This window comes from Dendrobates tinctorius, unplaced genomic scaffold (genome assembly GCF_039654945.1).
Source record: "Dendrobates tinctorius isolate UK_male_01 unplaced genomic scaffold, ASM3965494v1 ptg000258l, whole genome shotgun sequence".
Lineage (NCBI taxonomy): Eukaryota > Metazoa > Chordata > Amphibia > Anura > Dendrobatidae > Dendrobates > Dendrobates tinctorius.
This window is the reverse complement of record NW_027361925.1, coordinates 639419-654737: the sequence shown is the minus strand read 5'-3', so window position 1 is coordinate 654737 and position 15319 is coordinate 639419. Positions and strand designations below refer to the sequence as shown.

General features: G+C 45.9%; 1 protein-coding gene across 2 annotated transcripts in view; it reads left to right on the top strand.

Annotated features, from left to right (window-relative positions):
• Positions 1–712: 712 nt before the first annotated feature.
• Positions 713–15319, top strand: part of CLCN5 (chloride voltage-gated channel 5) — a 90534-nt gene continuing 75927 nt past the window's right edge. Inside the window, exons 1-4 of one of the 2 annotated variants that reach the window (XM_073558759.1) lie at positions 713–861; positions 1031–1085; positions 3858–4022; positions 5129–5285. In XM_073558759.1, the coding sequence (XP_073414860.1) occupies positions 5141–5285 (145 nt within the window). In that variant the 5' untranslated portion in view covers positions 713–861; positions 1031–1085; positions 3858–4022; positions 5129–5140. The remainder of the gene's footprint in view (positions 862–1030; positions 1086–3857; positions 4023–5128; positions 5286–15319) is intronic. The other variant, XM_073558758.1, reaches the window with a different exon arrangement.

Sequence of the window (15319 nt, the reverse complement as noted above, 5' to 3'; positions counted from 1 at the left end):
AGGAGCCGTTTTTCATCACGACATTGCCAGGCCACATGTCCCTCATATTGCTGCGAGCGGCCCGTGGGGCCTAATCATGTTACCACACCCAGCAGCATCTCCGGACTCTCTCAGTGGAGCACATTGAGGACGTCACTGATTACACAGGAGCTACCGGCAGCATCTCCAGACTCATCTCCATGGTGCACATCGTGGACGTTGTTAGTTGGTGATTACGCAGGATCTTGGCAGCGGATCTTGATGATTTCCATCCTCAGTCGGCCATTAATGACCTCAGTGATAGTAGGAGGTGCCAGAGGAATCCAGATATGCAGAGAGGTAGTTTCCATTTTCCTATCAGTACTGTCCCCTGTGATCTCCAGCCCTCCTGCAATGCTCAGCGCTGTACCGGCAGCACGATACATGCAGGACTCCACACCGGCGCCGCTCACTCAGGTCCGATTCCTCCCTCACACACAGGCGCCTCCAGTTCTGTCCCTCGGAGCTCTTCATGCCGCTGACCCCCGTGCTCCCGGACAGCTACAGTTCTGGGGAGTCCCGGCTTTACCTCCCACCACAGCCAGGACAGAGCCGGAACCGTTTCCTGTAGGAGGCCGCGCACAGTCAGCTGACGCCCCTCCTGGTACTGAGTCACCTTTTAACCGTAGCAGGACGCCATTATTTCGAAGACCAAAACGTTTCTGACAAGTAAACATCACACAGAGGTCATAGAGACACAGTGACAGATGAGCCCTCTAGCGAGAGCCCTGGCAGCCGCTGCGGTGACGTAACCATGGGCGGAGCCTGGCAGCCTGACAGGGCTCAGCGTCTGGTTGGTGCGCGCAGATCACGTGCTGTCGTATCTTGCTCCTGCTGAGTGAGGTAAGCCTATGTGTGGGTATTATCCGCCCGGCCGTGGTGTAGCGCAGTGTGGTGCGTGCAGGGGGCGCTCTTCTCGCTGCGGGCAGTGCATACAGGCACAGTGTACGGGCAGGTGCAGGACTATGGCAGCTTCCTCCCCGGACTCCTCGTCTTCCTCCTGTCTCTGCAGGTCCGCGACATGATGAGTTACTGATCGGTCAGAACAGTGTCCTACAAGCCTTCAGGTAAGTGATGGACACCGAGAACTCTCCATGTCACCCAGCTTCCAAGCCCCAGATCTGCCCTGCTGGGGTTCCCACCAGCTCTCAGCACGCGGGGCTACCATGGGGCACAGGTTCCTGTTACCCCATCCTTAAAGGGGTTGTCCATTACAAAGGGAACCCCACGTTATGTCCTATATTCCCCAGTGTCACGAAACAATACTGACCTCAGGGAGACCAGTCAAAGAAAACACTGCGGCAGCCGGCAAAGGTGCTCAATCAGTGAAATCCTAGGTGCAATGCTCCCTGGGAAATACGAATATGCAAATAAAGTCCATGGTGCCTCATTTAAGAGTCTCAAACACGGGACTAGCCAGATCTTCCTCCAGGGAAGGACCCAGCCAAGGAGTGGCTCCTTTCGGAAACCACCATTACCACCATATTAAGTGGCCCTTTAAGTCAATATCCAGCTCTTTACGAGTTTACAGATATGACAAGGGAAATACCAAGGCCAGGTATCCATCCACAGACAGCTGTTTCGGGGTGTTGCCCCTCATCAGTGTGGAGTAGGATTCTGGCTAGGTGGGAGCAATGCCTAGTAGACCAACTTCATTGCTCCCACCTAGCCAGAATCCTACTCCACACTGATGAGGGGCAACACCCCGAAACAGCTGTCTGTGGATGGATACCTGGCCTTGGTATTTCCCTTGTCATATCTGTAAACTCGTAAAGAGCTGGATATTGACTTAAAGGGCCACTTAATATGGTGGTTTCCGAAAGGAGCCACTCCTTGGCTGGGTCCTTCCCTGGAGGAAGATCTGGCTAGTCCCGTGTTTCAGACTCTTACATGAGGCTCCACGGACTATATTTCCCAGTGTGGAATACTCCTGCCCCGGCGCCGGTCACCGGGGCACTGCCGAGCCCTGCAGCCTATTATTGGGCCGCAGCAGCCTGTGATCATCTGCAGTGCCCCGGTGACCTCCGGGGGGGGCGAGCACAGGTGTTTGTGTGGTGCACTGCTGTCTGAGAAGTGGAGTCGGAGCGGGTGGCTTGGCTTCCAGACTCCACAGCCCAGACCCGGTGACCTTCCCTCTCCATATGCCTGGGGCACATAGGAGCTCTCCTTATACACCGTGAGGCTTGGCCATATAACATGGTGCCCGGTGAAGGGATGGAGGCAGTGGAGACCTTGCCATCCTCACCATCTGTGTCCAATATGTGGGGTGGCAGAGGGACCTTGTGCCCGCTTGCTCTGGGTCTTTAGTGTGTGGTGATCACTCCTCCTCTTTGTATCTTTAGCAGGATATTTTAGACAGGGGTACCAGGGTGGTCTTCCGGTGGTAGAGACCGGCATTTATCCTGTAGACAAGCCATAGATTCCACCTGTGTGTGTCACAGGCCTCCGCATCGCCGCCACCGGCCTCTGCACAGGAAAGTGTGATTTGTATGGCGCCAACATGTTCTGCAGCACGGTACAATTAGCGGAGACATGCACAGACAATAGGAAGTGGCATGTATCTCACCAGGAGCGGTGGGGTCCGGCTGCAGTCTATGAGGAATTGGGGTTACGCAGTAGGTAGACATCCCAATGTTTCCTGGAATGTTTTTGCTCTATCAGGGTATGTTCCCACAGTCAGTATTAGGTAGCACTGCCGGCCTTTGATCGCGTCCTATACATTGTACGGGAGACTTTATCTTTCGGAGACTGAGCGTGTCCGCAGATAAATAGACATGCCGTGGTCTGGAGAGACGCCACGTGTGTGTGTGTAACCGGAGGCGTCCCTGCACGCGTGATGGAGATGGGAATTCATGAAAAATCCGCAACGTGTGCACATACCCTAAGGCTGCTTCTGCCCCATACCCCTCTGCTGTCCGGTGTAAATCAGGATTCCCAGGATCAGCTTCCCTGCAGCTTATTGCTTGTATAGCAGTGCCGCCATCATAGCAGCCCGTGCCTGTACACTTATTTCATCTCCTTCTGTCCTTGCGTGTGTCTTGTATTGCTCATGTTTATTGTACTTGTCTATATTTGCCCCTTTCACATGTAAAGCGCCGTGGAATAAATGGCACTATAAAAATGTATAATAATAATAATTTTTATAGGAAATGCTTGTCAATTAATTTTTTTTTTTATAAACTCAATCTGCAAACATTACAAAATAATCTTTTAGACTTGATGGGGCCGCTGTACTTAGAAAATCATGTCAGAATGGCTGTATATAGGTTCTTAATGCTAAAAATAACCACCATATGCAAATTGCCTCTTCAGAGACAAAGAGCACTTGAACTCTATAGCGCCACCTGTTGGTAGTAGCGATCCTATAAGTTACAATCGACCCTTTAACGCGTCTTGTAATATGACTTGGGATAAAAGCCAAATCAGAATCTCAATTTGCAGCCACGGTGTTTCGGGCTATTGGCTCTCGTCAGTGCAAAGTATGAGATCTGATTTGGCTAGGTGAGAGGCTCTGGACTGAGGTCTAAAGTAAAATAATGCCCATACGCTCTGTAGTGTCAGAACAACCTGTCTGCTGTGTGTTTAGTGTTTGAGCTTTCTGCCGACGTCTGGAAGACACTCACTAGTTTATAGAAAAGCCAAAGACTACGCTTCAAAATCTCTGTAAGATGCCGTGACGTGCGCTCAGTTCATCAGGATAATACAGCCGTCCTGGGGAGGGTTTTCACGGGAAGTACAGCAGCCTCATTAGGTCTACTTCATACTGCTTACAGTATGTATTGTGAGATCTCGTGACTATCCGATGAATGTAACATAAAATATAACCTACTATTGTGTAGAACCACAGATTCCAGACATCCCCACGTTCTGCCTGATTTACCATCCTATGAATTCTCACCTGGGCTCATGGGACTCAGCGCTCCCGAGTTAGTCCGGTCCTTCGAGGGCCTTCCCATCAATAACTACTCCCAGACCACTATGTTTCTGCGATCCTTACTACCTTGGTAAGAATACCCTACAGTCTAAGGTACATGTGGTAGTCTCTAATCAATATCTATTTAAAGGAATTCTATCATTCGGTGTTTGCTCCCCACCTGAGAGCAGTGGAATGTAGGGGCAGAGACCCTGATTCCAGCGATGTGTCACTTACTGGTTTGCTGGCTGCAATTTTGATAATACACCTACCGTATTTTATCTGCGGCACATGTAGCAGTTCTCTGAATGCTGAGTTGAGTATATCCCCGCCCACATCACTGTTTGGCAGCTTTCTGGGTACACTGTGCATAGGCAGGAAGCTGCCAATCAGTGGTGTCAGTGGAGTTATACAGGGTTCACAGATATGGAGGTCTACTTGACAGCAGGTTTTCTAGTCCTCAAGTCTCCTGCTGATAAAATTGATTTTATCAAAACTGCAGAAAGCAGCCCAGTAAGTGACAAATCACAGGAATCAAGGACTCTGTCTCTACTCACCAGTTGGTAAAAACCTGGTACCACATTCCCTTAAAGCTTTAGTAAGACTTCTCTCCCCCTTGCGTCCCTCACACAAGGCTTCTTATTTTTTAGTATCCTCAAGCACTTGGTGTACTTCAGGCTGCTGGGCGTTAGATTGGAAGACGGAAGGACTGAGGCCCCCTGCGCTGATTTTGTAGGGTGAACGATTGATCCTGACTCACAATACCAGGGCTCGTGTCTCTGCTGACATTTAGCCTTTTCTTTCTGGAGAGCCGTGTGCGTCAGCGATCTAGGACTCTGCAGGAAGCGGCTCTTCCTTCCTCTATGCACGGTCACTTCTGTGGTTTCTCCGCATTAATTCTTCCCTGGAATCAGCGGCATCATCTCATAAGGAGGGAGGTCGTTCTGCTGAGACTGGAGATGGCACCTTTACATAGCGTGACTGCATGTGGACAACAGGACTGTGCTCTGCACACCGCTATGCCCACACCATGGACTGCGCTTCAGGTGGCGCCCTGTCTGCAGGTGGCGCCCTGTCTGCAGGTGGCGCCCTGTCTGCAGGTGGCGCCCTGTCTGCGGCTGGCACCCTGTGCAGTTAGCATCCTCTCTTGTCTCTTTGCGTTTCTTGTTTTTTGAACAATGTAAATCTTCATTTTAGGTTCTTACTGCGATGGACAACAAGGGATTTCGCCGCTCCAGCCTGAACAGCTTTCACAGCAGTACGAGCGATGACGATATGGTAGAGATTGCAGACGCCACCTTGGATTTTACTATGTCTGATGATGTTCCTCCTATTGACCGAGAGATGGCGGAAGGTAAAAGTTGTGTGAGAACTGTAAAATGATAGGACAGGCACAATATCTTATCACCAGCATACACTTACCAGTGCAGCGCCTCCACATGGCCGCCTGTGTAATAACACTATTGATCTTTCCTCTGATGTGTAATCTAGCAATGATGGTCGGTGTAGTGTGTAGATGTCGTCTAGAGTTCTAGTCAACGATGAAGTACGGTAGTTGGGAATAGTGATGGGTGAAACCCTGGATATTTGGGTACAGTGGGCTCGAACCAACAGTTTAAAAAAAAAAAAAGTTTGGTTTGAGTACCAGAACAGTACCCAGATCCTTCAGATTAATAGGGGTCCCAACATTGTTTGCCATACTGTCATCTACATGACAATGCCAACGTGGCATACACTGGCACTGATCAGCAGTAAGATCATAACCACCAGTCAGACAGCCACTTTTCCCACGCTGTCAGATGACCGTGTGAGGCTGAAGCTGTGACTGGCGGTAAAAAGGTTATCTCCAGTCACAAGCTTTGGCTGACGGATGTACTACTCCCATCAGCCTACGCCTGCTGTCGCTGATAACAGTGAGAGCAGGTGCTGCTGATGGGACTATTCATCAGCCTGTGCTATAAATAAATAACAATTTTAAGGCTGTGTGCCCACGATGCGTTTTGTTAAGCGTTTCCGCAGCGTTTGAGCCGGCTCAGACGCTGCAGAAATGCTTAAAAGATGCATCAAATTAATTAGCATGCGTTTTTGGCTTTTTGTGCCGATGCATGCGTTTTTAACCGCTCAGGAATCGCTTGGCGGCTAAAAACGCAGCATGCTCATTAATTCCCACATTGCTGAGCGTTTTTAGCCATCCCCAATGATCCCAGAAATCACGTGTCAAAAACGCGTCATAAATCGCGCGGAAAAAGACGCGCGTTTTCTGGGAAGGGGATCCTTTTCCTGAGCGTTTAAAAACGCTAGCGTGGGCACATAGCCTAACTGTCTTGGGGGTTCTCCTCTATAATTTAACCCCTTTCTGTCATGTGACGTATTATCCCATCCATGTGCCCTGGGACTTAATTCCCAGGGACAGGATAGTACGTCACATCGATCAGCGGCGCCCCCGTGGTGAGCGCCACTGATCGCGGCCGGGTGTCAGCTGATTATCACAGCTGACACCCGCCACAATGTGTCAGGGGCAGTCACGGACCGCCCCGACACGTTAACCCCTTGCACACCGCAATCAAATACGATCGCGGTGTACCGGGGGTTAAAGGGAAGCATCGGCAGGGAGGGGGCTCTCTCTATGCTTCCCTGAGCCCCCCACAGCAGCGCAATGTGCAGCGCTGCTGCGGGGGGCAAGTCCCCGGATCCAAGATGGCGACGGGGACCTTCGGGGGCCTGCAGGGAGCTGGCTTCCTCAGTGCCTGCAAAGCGCAGGCAAGGATGAAACCTGCACACTGCCTGTGACAGATTGCTGATCTGTGATGTGACAGATCAGCGATCTGTCACAGGACAGTGATGTCCCACCTGAGACAATGTAATAAAGTTAAAAAAAAGTGTAAAAATAATTTTTAAAAAATCGCTAAATAAATTAAAAAAAAAAAAATTCCCTAATTCATTTTTTGGAAATAAAAAAACCAAAACAATAAAAGTACACATATTTGGTATCGCCGCGTCCGTAACGACCCACCCTATAACACTGTCCCATTAGTTAACCCCTTTAGTGAACTCCTTAAAAAATAAAAATAAAAAACGAAGCAAAAAATGATTTATTATCATACCGCCAAACAAAAAGTGCAATAACACGCAATCAAAAATACGCATATAAATATGCATGGTACCGCTGAAAACGTCATCTTGTCCCGCAAAAAAACAGCCACCATACAGCATCATCAGCAAAAAAATAAAAAAGTTATAGCTCGCAGAATAAAGTGATGCAAAAATAATTATTTTTTTTATAAAATTGTTTTCATTGCATAAAAGCGCCAAAACATAAAAAAAAGACCTAAATGAGGTATCGCTGTAACCGTACTGACCCGAAGAATAAAACCGCCTCATCAATTTTACCACAGGCGGAACGGTGTAAACGCACCTCCCAAAAGAAATTCATGAAACGCTGGTTTTTGTTCATTCTGCATCCCAAAAATCGGAATAAAAAGCGATCAAAAGATGTCACGTGCCCGAACATGATACCAATAAAAGCGTCAACTCGTCCCACAAAAAATAAGACCTCACATGACTCGGTGGGTCAAAATATGGAAAAATTATAGCTCTCAATATGTGGTGATGCAAAAACTATTTTTACAATAAAAAGCGTCTTTTAGCGTATGACAGCTGCCAAACATAAAAACCCGCTATAAATTGTAAATCAAACCCCCCCGTTATCACCCCCTTAGTTAGGGAAAAAAAATAAAATGAAAAAAATGTATTTATTTCCATTTTCCCGTTAGGGCTAGGGTTAGGGCTGAGATTAGGGTTATGGTTGGAGTTAGAATTGGGAGTTTCCACTGTTTGGGCACATCAGGTGCTCTCCAATGCAACATGGCGTCTGATCTCAATTCCAGCCAATTCTGCTTAGAAAAAGTCAAATGGTGCTCCTTCCCTTCCAAGCTCTCCCATGCGCCCAAACAGTGTTTTACCCCCACATGTAGGGTGTCAGCGTACTCAGGACAAATTGCAAAACAACTTTTGGGGTCCAATTTCTCCTGTTACCCTTAGGAAAATAAAAAATTGGGGGCAAAAATATCATTTTTGTGGAAAAAAATGATTTTTTTATTTTCACGCCCGAGCGTTATAAACTTCTGTGAAGCACTTGGGGGGGGTTCAAAGTGCTCACCACACATCTAGATAAGTTCCTTGGGGGGGTCTAGTTTCCTAAATGGGGTCACTTGGGCGTTTGAATAGTTTAGGCACATCAGAGGCTCTCCAAACGCGACATGACACCCGCAGACCATTCCATCAAAGTCCGCATTCCAAAACGTCACTACTTCCCTTCCGAGCCCCGACGTGTGCCCATACAGTAGTTTTCTCCCACATATGAGGTATCGGTGTACTCAGGACAAATTGGACAACAACTTTTGGGGTCCAATTTCTCCTTGTACCCTTGGGAAAATTTAAAAAAAAAATGGCGACTAAAAGATCATGTTTGTTGAAAAAATACGATTTTTTTTATTTTCACGCCCGGTCGTTATAAACTTCTGTGAAGCACTGGGGGGTTCAAAGTGCTCACCACACATCTAGATAAGTTCCTTGGGGGGTCTAGTTTCCAAAATGGGGTCATTTGTGGGGGGTTTCCACTGTTTTGGTACATCAGGGGTTTTCCAATCGCGACATGGTGTCCGATCTCAATTCCAGCCAAAAAAGTCAAATGGCTCTGCTTCCCTTCTGAGCTCTGCCATGCGCCCAAATAGTGGTTTACCCCCAGATGTGGGGTATCAGCGTACTCAGGACAAATTGCACAATAACTTTTAGGGTCCTGTTACCCTTGGGAAAATAAAAATTGGGGGTGAAAAGATCACTTTTGTGGAAAAAATATGATTTTTTAATTGTACCGCTGTACGTTATAAACTTCTGTGAAGCCCTTGTGGGTTCAAAGTTCTCACCACATATCTAGATAAGTTCCTTGGGGGTTCTAGTTTCCAAAATGGGGTCGCTTGTGGGAGGTTTCCATTGTTTAGGTACATCAGGGGCTCTCCAAATGTGACCTGGCGTCAGATCTGAATTCTAGCCAATTTTGCATTGAAAAAGTCAAACGGCGCTCCTTCCCTTCTGAGCTCTGCCATGCGCCGAAACAGTGGTTCCCCCCACATATCAGGTGTCAGCGTACTCAGGACAAACTGCACAATAACTTTTGCAGTCTAACTTCTCCTGTTACCCTTGGTAAAATAAAAAAAAATTGAACCTGAAGTATTTTTTTTGTGAAAAAAAGTTAAATGTTCATTTTTTTAAAATATTCAAAAAATTCCTGTGAAGCACCTGAAGGGTTAATAAACTTCTTGAAAGTGGTTTTGAGCACCTTAAGGGGTGCAGTTTTTAGAATGGTGTCACTTTTGGGTCACTTTTGGGTATTTTCTATCATATAGACCCCGCAAAGTGGCTTCAAATGTGATGTGGTCCGTAAAAATAAAATGGTGTTGCAAAAATGCGAAATCACTGGTCAACTTTTAACCCTTATAACTTCCTAAGAAAAAAAAAATTTGGGTTCCAAAATTGTGCTGATGTAAAGTAAACATGTGGGAAATGTTACTTATTAAGTTTTTTGTGTGCCATATCTCTGATTTAAGGGCATAAAAATTCAAAGTTGGAAAATTGAGAAATTTTAAAAATTTTTGCCAAATTTCCGTTTTTTTCACAAACGCAAGTTATATGAATGAAATTTTACCACTAGCATGAAGTCTAATATGTCACGAGAAAACAATGTCAGAATCACCGGGATCCATGGAAGCGTTCCAGAGTTATTACCTTATAAAGGGACATTGGTCAGAATTGTAAAAATTGGCCCGGTCATGAACGTGCAAACCACCCTTGGGGGTTAAGGGGTTAATAATCAGTAAGGCAAAACTGACATCTGTGGGCTGCAACCTTCAGGTGTCAGCTTCATCATGGCTGGTTATCAAGAATAGAGGGGTCCCCACCTCATTTTTTTAAATTATTTAACACCCTTTTTGAGGTTATAACTCTGGAACTTCAATAGATGCCACTGATTCTGAGATTTTTTTTTTCGTGACATATTGTACTTTATGATCGTGTTAACATTTATTCGATCTGACTTACATTTGTGAAAATAACAGAAATTTGAAGAAAATTTGGAAAATGTCGCAATTTTCAAAGTTTGAATTCTTATGCCCTTACATCACAGCGTTATGCCACACAAAATAGTTAATAAATAACATTTCTCACATGTCTACTTTACATCAGCACAGTTTTGGAGCCAAAATTTTTTTTTGTTGTTATAAGGCGATTTCTAATTTTCCCAGCAAAATTTACAAAACCATTTTTGTAAATGAAGTCATGTCATCCCCTGAGGAAGAAGTATTAGAAACTTCGAAACGCGTTGGGAAATAAACGTTTTAACCCCTTTATGGTGTATTACTGAACTTTGTCAAGCAGCGCACAGTAAGTCCGAAAAATATCTTATCCATAAGGATTCACATCAGAAATAAATGTATTAGTCCATGGATGAGAGTGCTAGACTCTGAAACAGTCTTTCATTACACAGACCAGGTATGTCAGGGCAGGTTTCGTATCCCCCTTCTGTAATACACTTAGCACCTTTTTTGCATCCTTCCTCTCTTTTCAGTTTGAGGGACCTCACCGGGAAAATGTTGGCCTGGTACAACATGGCCACTTTCAGTTCCAGAAGTATTGGGACCTGCTCCTTCCTCAGTATTAGGGCCTTGATCACTACCTCCTGGAACTGAAGGTACGATGTAGCGGTCTGGCCTGCACATCACAACAGCAGGAATGCATTGTGCATTGCCATCTGTGTGATGTGCACGGCCAACTTCTTGTACCACACCTTGGCCTTTCTCAGGGCATTGTACAGCTGGAGGACTTGATCTGAGAGATCAACTCCCAACATGTTCTTGTTGTACCCAGGGAACAGTCCGGTTTGCAGACCTGTGTAGAGGTACCTACTATGGTATGTTTTACTTTCCCTAACTAATATAATCCTATCAACTAAACTAAATGATTTCTTTACTTGATTCTCTTCACAAAAATCAAACAAGCAACCGTAGGCCGGTCAGTGATGTTTGTCACTGACCAGCACTTGACAGCTGTAAAATACGCACACGGATGTGGTGCAAAAAGGTGATAAAAAAATATGGGGGAAAAAAAAGCAAAAACGAGCATGGGTGCTAATCAGTGGTGTATGTCTGATCAGTGGCTGTAGGACGCATACTTGGAGTGGTGCAAAGTGGTAGATGGGGGGGGGGGGGGGGGGGATAGTTGGTGAAAAAAAACCAAAAAAAATTGTGGAAACAAGCTAGCACGTGTGCGGATCAGTGACTTTCATCACTGATCAACGCTCAGCAGCTGCAGGACGCACGCATGGAGGTGGGGTAAAGAGGGAGTGATGGTGGGAGAAAAATGAAACCAGTGAGCACGGGCATTAATTAGTGAACTGCGTCACTTATCAATGCTTGGCGGCTGCCAGATTCACGAAAAAGAAAAAAAAATGCCAAAAAACTAGTGATCAAGTACTGATCAGTGCTCCACAACAGGGTGGGGTTAGGGTGGATTAAGGAAAGATCAGGCAGAGATCAGAAACTCTTCTTTCTTCTTCAGCAGAAGCGCAGGCAAGCAGCAGCGGTTTCAGCATGGCACACAGACGGACAGAGTGACCACTCCGTACAATTCCAAAGCTAGACTGACAGCTAGACAGGGTGGTCACTTGCAGGTCACAGCATGTCTGTGCGCTCTGATTGGTGCAATCGACTGTGACAATCAGAGCTGGCCCTGGTGACGTCGTGGTTGCACCGATCCTGCCTGAAGCGCTAACAAACGCTGCGATTGGCTGTTTAATCCTGAACAGCCAATCACAGCAATCGTAGTTGGGGTGCGCCATGTTCCCTGCTGTGAGAAACAGCAAAGACAGTCATGCGATCCCCGCGCAATTGACATGATGTATCGGTCAGGAAGTTCTTCCCGATCATAACGTACATATACTGCAAATGTCAGGAAGAAATAATTTAAAGAAATGGCTTGTGGCTTCCCCCCCCCCCCCCCCCCCTATTTTTGAAAAGCTTAAGCAGACAGCTATTGTCCCCCTAACTCCTTTAGCTTAAAAATAGCCCGCAGCCGCCCCAGAAAAGGCACAGCTATTACATGCGCCAATTCCCACTTGCCCTGTAGCGGTGGCCAGTTGGTATTATTTGTTGGGTTGATGTCCCCTTTGTATTGTCTGGTGACCTCAAGCCCATGGGTTAGTAATGGAGAGGCTTCTGTAAGGCATCTATCTAATCTAATACTAATCCTATAGTTATATGGTAAATAAAGACACAGCCAGAATAAAGTCCTTTATTAAAAATAAAACAAAACACAGTTACTTTTTTAATTAAAAATAAAAAACAAAGTTATACTTCCATTGAAGCCCTTGTCTCCTGTAAAAATATAAAAAATAAAAACCCACTATATCCCTCACCTGTCTGACCTGTTATCAGCGACAGCAGACATAGGCTGATGAGCGTAGTATTCCTATCATCCAACACCTGTAACCAGCAGTAAACTTTTAACCGCCGGTGAAATCTGCGGGCTCACGCTGTCTTCTGACAGCGTGAGAACTGCAGCGCTTTGACCGGTGGTAATAATCTTACCGCCGATCAGATTTGCCGGTGTTTCTCGCACTGTCATGCAGATGATACCAGTGTTTGGGGTGATGAACCTGAACAGTAACAGACATTCTGGTGAAGTCTGTGTTTGGGTCCGTGCCCGAACAGTGGGTGTTTGGTACAGACCCTGAACTTTACTGTTAAATTCACAACTAGAGATTGGCGAATCCGATCTGTCACAACTTCTTACTAATGCGAAGTCAGTTGGCTGAACGTTGTTTGTTAATTTGTTGGGGATTTAAACATTCGCCTTCAGGAGAAAGTGCTGGACGCCCTCCATACGCTAAAATATACTTATTCGTCCATTTGGTTTTCAGCAATTTAAATTTTTTTTTTTTTTTTTTTTACAGGTTTAACAAAAATCTCAGTAATAGAATGCAGTGAGGAGCCCTGATGTGAATACTCCTAAAAGCATCTACAAAAATAATACCATGGGCATTAAAGTGGCACCAAAGGTGTCATTTAAAGGGTTAAATAACTTTGGGCCACTGACCTCACAATGCAGACACACAGATAGTGATGCCCCACATCAAATTCAGGTCACTCCAGCCTGGCCCAATTGGTTTCTGGGCATCAAAGTGGGCAAATGGCCCACTGGTTTGTTTTAAGGGTTAAAGGGGTTGTCGGGTCTTAAGCTACAAGTCTACAGTGTGACTCTGTGACTGCAGACTTGTGAATCCTCATCACGCATACTGCTCACAGTGAGCATTCTCCAGTGTCGGCGGTGACTTGCTTACTTACGGCCACATTCTGACATGACGTGTCCAGCCTCGCTCTACACACTTGCGTTGAGCGAGACCCTGGCCATGCATGTGGCATGTATGCAAATCACATACTTGCGGTCACACGCCCACTGCTCCTGGCGCCAGCATCAGAAAATGCTATTGTGAGCAGTGCGCATGATGTGAGGTTTCACAAGTTTGCAGTCGTATAGACTCTATACTATACTATAGTGTGACTGCAGACTTGTAGCTTAAAGCACCGCTCCACCGTGGCGTCTTCACCGTTTGTTAGCGCAACTTCGGTCCCCCTGCGTCATTTTGTGAGCGCAGCTTCTGACAGGCCGTAAGCTGAGTATCAGGCAGGGGGCTTACATTTGAAGCACCAGTCAAGCAGTGCAACAAAAAAAGACAAAAATGTTGGAGTGGTGTTCGAACACTAGACAACCCCTTTAACCCTGAAAACAAACCAATAGCTTATTCAAATGAGTACAAAGTTGCAACTTGCTCTCTCTGATGCATGTTTTTGATCAGTAACCTCTCCATCAACCTTAAAAACAAACCTGATTTTGATGTGGGTAATTCCTGTTTTGTGCTGTAAGATCAGTGGCTTAAGGTCATTTAACCCCTGAAAAACACCAGTTGCTTATTAAAATCTGTGATAATTGGCTATTTGCCTGTCTTGATGCCCAGCGCACATTTGTGCCTGGCTGGAGTGACCTGAATTTGATGCGGACCATCGCTATCTATGTAATCGTGCTGTAAAATCAGTGTCCCAAAGTCACTTAACCCTTTCACTAACGCCCTTTGTTCATACTCTGATGCCAGTTTTATTATTTTTGTAGCTGCTTTTAGGTGTATTCACATCAGGGCGCCTCGCTGCATTGTATTTCATTAGATTTTTGTTAAACCTGTATAATAAAAAAAAAACAAAAAAAAAAAACAGAAAAAATGTCGAATAAGAAACCAACATCAGCATTGTTCTGTGGAAACATATATCATTGATTGTTCAGCCCAGTAAGGAGTGGCTTCCCTGCCTACCTGGTTGGCTTCCCTGCTCGCCCTTTTGGGTTGTCCTAGATTAGGCCCAGCTTGATTAAGTGTGATGTTGAGTTGATATGAACATGAGACTCTCCTGTGCCCCCTGGTAGTAAACTCTTCAGAAAGCAGAACCGGACACGACACCATCGGATCTTTATTCAAGTATTTTGTTATTGGGAATGTGTTTCTGCAGCGCTCCACTCCCTTCCTCAGCTATAACATGTGCACATGTCAACTGCTATTCAAAGGGAAGACCTTATCAGACAATAACCTATTTAAATCAATTTTTGTTGTACATGTATTTAATTTTTTAGCAATTGGCTTTATCCTCTAACTTCTTATTGGTTCAAGAAATACACTTGTACATAGTCAAAGGTCACACTGACCCTGTGTTGTACTGAAGCATCTGAGTATGTGCAGAGATCATTGTGAAGGGAGGAGGAGGTGAGCTGTGTTCTCGCATACTGTGACTGATGGACCCTGTGTTATCAGTTGTGTACACAGGTGTCACCTGTCATTGTGAGGGGAGGAGGAGGTAAGCTGCCACATCGCCTACTGTGACTGATGGACCCTGTGTTATCAGCTGTGTACATAGGTGTCACCTGTCATTGTGAGGGGAGGAGCTGATGTGGTGGTGGGGGGGGGTAATGAGCATGCTCACACCACACTAATGGCCGTTTGGATGGGGCCCTACCATAACTTGTTATTGGTGGACCTTGTGCTATGTGTATATGTATTCTTGTTCATTGTGATTCTGTCTGATGATGAGAATGCTGAAAAGTCTTCGGTACAGAAGTATGAGCTTAGTATAAACCGAGTAGGAAGCTGCAAGAATTGTAGCTTTTTCATAGTGATATATAGTATGGAGACCCCCAGTTTGTGCTCTGTGGCATGAGCTGGGGAAGCATTGGCTGTGACCAGTTACACACTCAGGACAGTGACGGCTATGGCAGATGTCAGATGCTGGTGTTTGT